At 35.5% G+C, this 7,833-nt stretch overlaps 1 protein-coding gene across 1 annotated transcript; it reads left to right on the top strand.

Annotated features, from left to right (window-relative positions):
* Positions 1–1,134: 1,134 nt before the first annotated feature.
* LOC101267503 (ATP-citrate synthase beta chain protein 2) lies at positions 1,135–7,590 on the top strand. Its single transcript, NM_001329221.1, has 17 exons — positions 1,135–1,255; positions 2,820–2,939; positions 3,052–3,154; positions 3,888–3,953; positions 4,045–4,168; positions 4,308–4,442; positions 4,564–4,624; positions 4,720–4,796; positions 5,314–5,469; positions 5,609–5,737; positions 5,826–5,958; positions 6,061–6,188; positions 6,285–6,390; positions 6,468–6,544; positions 6,648–6,718; positions 6,884–7,168; positions 7,262–7,590. The coding sequence occupies exons 2-17, from the start codon at positions 2,840–2,842 to the stop codon at positions 7,335–7,337; spliced, it is 1,827 nt and encodes a 608-aa protein (NP_001316150.1). The 5' UTR covers positions 1,135–1,255; positions 2,820–2,839; the 3' UTR covers positions 7,338–7,590.
* Positions 7,591–7,833: the final 243 nt, after the last annotated feature.

Here is a 7,833-nt window from a genome sequence, read left to right as displayed (position 1 = left end):
TTATAGTGGATTATAAATCGATTTTATTTCGATGACAAAATTTATAACATTTTTGGTTAGAGAATTCAATCTTTTTGAAATTTTCTAAGTTACGTTAGGATGTAGAACAAATATTATAATTCAATAATGTATTAATATGATAAAATATTTAAAATTAATTGATTTATATTCTCGCTGATGTCACGTGAAATTAATATAACAAAACATTTTGCATTTGAACTCTAAACCTCTAATAAAATAAAGAGATCCCATCTATCTATCACACTTCTCGATGTTTTTTCCTGTTCTTCTAATTTTGATGGTATAGAGAAACAATTAGTGAAAAAGGTTTTTCTCTTCATGTTTGATGCTTATATCAAATTAAATAATTTAATTTTCATGGCGATTGTTAATATATAGTAATGAAAGATAATAGAAACCGTTGCTAATTGATCGTTGTTCTGATTATGATAGTTAATGACGATGATCGCAAATGATAGTTAATGATGATGATAGATTGTAGTGACTAACTATTGTGATGTCTAATTGGTAAAGGATCAACAATTAACAATAGAAGTGAAAGAACTAGTGGAATCAAATGCTAAGTAAGAATTTGAAGTTTACGTGTCCATAGTTTTAGTTCTTTCCCGTTATTGAATTTCTGAACATATTCAATGAATTTTTCACTACAAATTTCAAATTTGAATCAAAGTTACTATGTTCATCGGAACTCGTATTCAATGCACCGACTCTACACCGAGTAATATCTCATCTTTACATGTTATTAACACATTGTTATAACTCGTTAATCACTCACGTCTGTTCCAACTCAGTAAGTAATCATAAAAAAAATTAAACGCAAGCTTTAGGAATTGTTTGGTACCGAGATATCATATGCTTAAGATGATATAAATTTATCCCCAAGATAAATTTCTCAACATTTATTCTAATTATTTCATCAAATGTAAAATTATTTCATAGAAATATAATTATTTGAAAATAATTTAATTCGCGAATCAAACTACGTCTAACAAACCAGACGCACGTGAATCATTTCTGTGTCTTTCAAGTTTCAAGGCTGGCTGCTCTCTCCCTCTAGCTTCTCTCTCTGTACAATTCATATATATATATTTATATATATGTGTGTATATATACACTCACTCATCTAACATTCTACCACCACTTACCAACCACCTAACTATTTCACTCACCTCAATCTACTTACAGGGGACAAAATATCAATTTTTTTCATCAATCAAGAACAAATACATACTTGGTACATTTCTAGCATTTTGTTTCCTTGAAAAGTCCCAGTTTTTATTAGATTCTTGATGTTATTTTTTGAGTTTTGTGATCTGGGGTTGTCTTTTTATTGTTTGATTTGGGTTTGATGGCTTTTAATTGGAGTTGGGATCTGGGGTTCTGTTGTTTTATGGTTGAATTCTTGATTTGGGTTGTTGTATGATGATACATTTTGTGAATTACTAGTATTTTGTTTCATAAAAAGTTTCTCTTTTTTTGAATCTTTGCTATGTTTAATTGAGTTTGGGATCTGGGGTTACTGTTTGGAGGTACATTTTTTGAATACTAGTTTTTTTATGCTATAAAGTTTCTCTTTTTTTGAATCTTTGATGTGTTTTGTTGAGTATGGGATCTGGGGTTCCTGTTAGGAGGTACATTTTTTGACTACTAGTTTTTTTTTTATGCTAAAAAGTTTCTCTTTTTATGAATCTTTGCTGTGTTTTGTTAAGTATGGGATCTGGGGTTCTTGTTAGGAGGTACATTTTTTGAATACTAGTATTTTGTTTCCTAAAAAGTTTGTCTTTTTTGAATCCTTGTTGTTCATTTTTGAGTATGGGATCTGGGCTTTTGTCGTTTTACTGTCGAATTTTCACTTTTGGGGACCTTTCTGTTGATCCAAAAGGCTTATGGTTCAATTTTGTGATTTTACTGTTGGATTGGCAATTTGGATTCTGTCTGTTACTGTAAAACTGCTGAAGTTGCTGAATTTTCTTTTGTTTAGTCTGTTTTCGATGTTTCTGAGGTGACATGCTTCATTTTGTTGTATTAATATTTGATCTAAGAAAGATCTGGTTGAATGGTCAATTTAAAGTTGCAGTCTTTTTGAGAAAATGAAGGTGTTCTTTGATTTGATTACGTGTTAAAGATCTGATCTTTTTACGAGTTTTTTGTATAACACGTGGTTTTGAATCATCATTTGCACTCATCTTTCTCCTTGCTTGTTAGCATTTCCTCATTCAATCAGTTATTCATCTTAAGCACATTGAGTTCACTTTCTTATCAGTTATAATTAGTTCTGATTTTCTCTATCACAAGCTGGTTTGTAGGTTAGTCTCTGGTTTAATTGATCTCAGGGGGCAATGTAGCCTTGTTCTGGTTTGTTTTCATTTGTTAAAAGTCAATTTAGAGAAACCTCTAAAGGATCATCTTGTTATATAATAACGTATTTTTTCTCGTGGTGTTTTTTTACGTTTAGAAATGGTGGTTTTCGGTGGATAACTTGTTTGTTCCTTGATAAGGAAAGATGCCCCGAAAAGAGGCGGATCCGGGATTTGTATTTGATGTCTTCAATGTTTATGTATCTCATCAGTCATCATTGAATTCCTTGCACTTTCACAATTATAGGTTCACGAACTTTGTTTTTGTCGAAATTTTAGCTATTTTTGGCACATATATGTCACTTTCAGATCCATATCAGCCTGTTGAGATATTTTTTTGGCGGTTGGCTTAAAGTCATGGGGCATTGCTCTTTTATGAATAACTTTATTTTGATGGAATTAAGCTTTGATGCTTGTCCTGATATTGTAACTTTTCCGCAGGTTTCGAGTAAATCAGCATAATGGCGACTGGACAACTTTTCTCCAAAACTACTCAAGCTTTGTTCTACAACTACAAGCAGCTTCCTATCCAACGGATGCTCGACTTTGATTTCCTTTGTGGTGTGGATTACATTTCCACTCATTCATTTTTCTAGAAAATAAATGTGCTTACAATATTTGTTGTCTTAAGGTATCTCATTCACATTTTTACAATTTTGTTTTGAACTTACAGGGAGAGAAACACCTTCTGTTGCTGGAATTATCAATCCTGGTTCCGAGGGATTCCAGAAACTCTTCTTTGGTCAGGAGGAAATTGCAATCCCAGTACATTCTACGTGCGTTGAATTCATCCTTTCCTTGTTCGTTTCAATTATATTTGTTCTCTTTTATTGGTTGTATTTCCATGACACATGTGCTTTTTATTTTTCATTCTGATATCCTAAAGGACCTGATTTGGCGGTCATTTTCAATGTGGTCCTCTCCCCATTTGTGTCGATAAGTCTAAAACGTTGTGCTCAATATCTCTTGTAATCGTGGTTTCAAAATATTCTATGAGATCATGTGACTTTCTAACATTTGGTTCCACTTTATATTGTTTGAAAGGTGTGCAATGTAAGCACACGTATCGATGGACTTGTGCCTTAGTTTTTTCAATTTGAACTACTTCAGATAAACAGATAGTCATAATTCTAGTCTAGTTACCAACCACCAAAAAAACATACTCATAGTGTATACTCCCTCCGTTTCAATTTGTTTGTCTAGTTTTGACTTGGTACGGAATTTAAGAAAGTAAAAAAGAATATCGATTCTTGTGGTCTTAAACTAAAGGCATATAGCATGTACCAAAATATCATTTGATCTTATGGTATTAAACATGAATGTGGAAAGTAGAAGTTGAAGAGTTTCCAATAAAAGAACTAGACATACTTTTTGAAATGGACTAAAAAGGAAACTAAGATAAATAAATCGAAAAGTAAGGAGTATGAATGAACTTTGCCTTCTTTTACGGCCCTTGGTTGTGGAGTCTTTAGTTTTGATACTTACTCGCAATTGTTACTCGACCTACAGTGTTGAAGCTGCCTGTGCTGCTCATCCAACAGCTGATGTTTTCATCAATTTTGCTTCTTTCAGAAGGTTGGTACTATTATACATCCTCCTAGTTTGTTCTTTTCTTCTTAAACTAAAAACGATTTGCTCTTATATCTGATCTTTGCCTTAATTGCAGTGCTGCTGCTTCCTCCATGTCTGCTCTAAAACAGCCAACCATCAGAGTTGTGGCTATTATAGCTGAAGGTGTTCCTGAGTCAGACACCAAGCAGCTTATTGGTTTTGCAAAGGCAAATAATAAGGTATAATAATGTTAATTCATTCCTGCTGTTTTGTTCAGCATTAGCATCTTCCGGTTAGGCGGAGAATGCGTTCACAGTTGAGTTTCATATTTATAAGTCATCAAACTTAATGAGTTATTATATGCACTATGTTTTTCAGGTGGTTATCGGTCCAGCTACTGTGGGAGGGATTCAAGCCGGAGCTTTTAAGATTGGTGATACTGCTGGAACAATTGATAACATTATTCAGTGCAAGCTTTACAGGCCTGGATCTGTGGGATTTGTCTCCAAATCTGTGAGTAATCGTAGCAAGTCTTTCATCTTTTCCCTTAAGTCATCTACTCTTGCTGGAGTTTCAAAACAGCACGATAACGTTTTGTGGCTTCATGAGTACTGACTTTTATCTTAATATATAGGGCGGTATGTCTAATGAACTATACAACACAATTGCCCGTGTGACTGATGGAGTTTATGAAGGTTGGGCATTCTAGATCTTGAACATATGTTTTGGTACATTTTTATATTTATTCATATCTGGAAAATAAATATGAGGGAGTTTTTGGTCTCCGCAGGAATTGCAATTGGCGGGGATGTCTTTCCTGGCTCTACCCTTTCTGATCATGTTCTGCGCTTCAACAATATTCCACAGGTAATTGATTTGAAGTGAAATCCATGCAAGAGATTTTTGTAAAATGATCGGCTTTTAGTTCTTCTGTTGCCATGTTGCTAATAATTCTTCAAGTGATGTTCCTGTTTGTGCATAGTGAAGTGCTAGTTTGGTAGCTTTATCACAGTAAAGCATACTTGTAACAATCCGAAGCTTTTTAAGACATGCTAGTCTTGTGAACGGAGAATAATCCATTATTGTGTGAAATATGTAGTTGTCAAACAGAGATACATGAAACAACTCAAGGTTTTTCCTACCAAGCTGCAATAGTTTATCTAAGAAGAATACAGGTAGGAATTACAAACAACAAAGAGAAACAAAAAGATAGAATAAAAGAGAAACTGTTGCCAAAACTTCTCCTTTCTAGACAATACGATTGTCTCGTCTTATTCTACTATTCTTATAGGGCTTGAAAGCTTAAAGGGGACATGATCAACTATATATTTTGCCATTTTGCACAATTTGATCTCTTTTTTTCTTGTGCTTTGGTAAACTTTAGGTCAAAATGATTGTTGTACTTGGGGAACTTGGTGGACGAGATGAGTATTCCTTAGTTGAAGCCCTGAAGCAAGGGAAAATCAACAAGCCTGTTGTTGCCTGGGTCAGCGGAACTTGTGCTACACTCTTTAAGTCGGAAGTACAGTTTGGACATGCGGTGAGCTATCTCCCTTCATTCCCTCATTTCTGGTGAAATGCAGATTAATGTCTCTCTTAAGTATTAAGAGCTGATTATTGAGCTCTGATTTGGTGAAACAGTTTTCCGCCTAAATCTAACTTTGCTCGACTTTTTATAGGGTGCAAAGAGCGGTGGTGAAATGGAATCTGCACAAGCTAAGAACCAAGCACTCAGAGATGCTGGAGCTACCGTTCCCACTTCGTATGAAGCTTTTGAAGGAGCAATCAAAGAAGCATTTGAAAAGCTGGTAAGTCTCTTGATATTGAGCATACTCAATAATAATAATTCTTCCACTTGGCAGTAGTTTTAATGGGTTTACCTGGTCATTTTGATAGGTTTCGGAAGGTAAAACAACTCCTGTAAAGGAAATAACGCCTCCACAAATTCCTGAGGATCTCAACACAGCAATTAAGAGCGGGAAAGTTCGGGCCCCAACACATATTATTTCCACGATATCTGATGATAGAGGTATGGACTAACATTGACTAATTATCATTGGGTCGTTTTGTGTCTTTCAGTGGCTGAATAAGAGTCGAAACCGATGCTGATTCTTCCATTTCTTATTCATAGGTGAAGAGCCATGCTACGCTGGTGTACCCATGTCATCTATTGTGGAGCAAGGATTAGGTGTCGGTGATGTCATTTCTCTATTGTGGTTCAAACGCAGCCTCCCCCGTTATTGTACACGTTTTATTGAGGTAAATCATAAAATTTGCATATATTGGACTACAGGTCTCAACCTCGCCGTTCTGTTTCTTAACATCCGTTTTCTTATGGTTGGTTCGAATTGGCAGATTTGCACTCTGTTGTGTGCTGACCATGGTCCCTGTGTCTCTGGTGCTCATAACACCATCGTAACTGCCAGGGCTGGAAAAGACTTAGTGTCATGTCTTGTGTCTGGTATGTCATACTTTAGTTTTAAGGTAGTTATCGGGTTATCATTCGATTAGAATTGGAATAATTTGGTTCGGTAACAGGGTTGTTGACTATTGGTCCTCGATTTGGTGGTGCTGTTGACGATGCTGCCCGATACTTTAAGGATGCTTATGACAGGGTGAGTCCTTACTATCTAAGCTACTAGTCGAGTAGAAACAGTTCTCGATGCTCCCTTTGAGTTTCTGCAGGATGAATAAACGTTTGCAATGCTTCGTTTGTAGGGTCTTACACCATATGAATTTGTTGAAAGTATGAAGAAGAGAGGCATCCGAGTGCCAGGAATCGGACACAGGTAGCGTTTCTCATACTTCATTATAGATGTAACATTTGATATTGTATACTTGTTCCCCGAAATAATAGTTGGAGAAGCTAAATGAAATTGTAGAATTACATGCTCGGAAACTCGTGTGACTCTTTGAATGCATCTCATGCATTGCATCTCATTCTCGTGTGACAGGATCAAGAGAGGTGACAACAGAGATAAGAGAGTTGAACTACTTCAGCTCTACGCTAGGGAAAATTTCCCTTCCGTTAAGTACATGGAATACGCAGTTCAAGTTGAAACCTACACACTCTCAAAGGCAAACAACCTAGTCCTCAACGTTGACGGAGCCATTGGTTCCCTCTTCTTAGATCTCCTTGCTGGAAGTGGAATGTTCACCAAGCCAGAAATCGATGAAATAGTAGAGATTGGTTACCTGAATGGGCTATTCGTGCTGGCACGTTCCATTGGTCTTATCGGGTAAGTTCAAATGCTGAACACTTCCATTAAACTATCGTCTACGTTAAACATAAACCTCTTCTTGACACCATAAACCTTTTTTTTGAATTTCAGACACACGTTCGATCAGAAGAGATTGAAACAGCCTCTATACCGTCACCCATGGGAAGACGTCCTCTACACGAAGTGAAAACGCTTTCGATAGCAACAAAGAAACAATAATTTGCCTGCCCTTTCAACATTTTATCATAGTGTTTTGTTAACCATTTTGTTGTGATCATTCTTCATGTTGTTTAGACTTGTATTTGTATTCCCATAAGTGCTTTTTAAGCATTTTTTTTGTAAGTTGTTATAAAAGAGACCACTCTTCAGTTCCAATGTATGAAAGAAATAAACATATTCATTGTTTTACCTCCTAAATTACACTGGATATGTTGTAGTTGTCGTAATGTTATTTATACCATGAGTCGAGAGTCTATATTGGTAACAGTCTCTCTACCTTACAACCACAGTGATATATTGTAGTTTGTGTATATTTCACTATATATATTCCACGTGCGTGTGAAATTATACTGAATATATTATTGTCGTAACGTGTCCGAACCTTGAGAGGCATGAGATAATCAAAAATTGGAACACATGTTAGGACCTAAAAGGTGCATTTTGACATCATTTTTTACTGAATT

The sequence above is a fragment of the Solanum lycopersicum genome, chromosome 12, assembly GCF_036512215.1.
Source record: "Solanum lycopersicum chromosome 12, SLM_r2.1".
NCBI classification, from domain to species: Eukaryota; Viridiplantae; Streptophyta; class Magnoliopsida; order Solanales; family Solanaceae; genus Solanum; species Solanum lycopersicum.
The sequence above is the reverse complement of the archived record's forward strand: the minus strand, read 5'-3'. Positions and strand labels throughout refer to the sequence as shown.

Excerpts from the sequence above, each read along its gene's own strand:
- LOC101267503 (NM_001329221.1), top strand. The coding sequence starts at position 2,840 with ATGGCGACTGGACAACTTTTCTCCAAAACTACTCAAGCTTTGTTCTAC. Across the intron at positions 6,545-6,647 it reads TTAAGGATGCTTATGACAGG|GGTCTTACACCATATGAATT; the intron begins GTGAGTCCTTAC and ends CTTCGTTTGTAG. Across the intron at positions 7,169-7,261 it reads CGTTCCATTGGTCTTATCGG|ACACACGTTCGATCAGAAGA; the intron begins GTAAGTTCAAAT and ends TTTGAATTTCAG.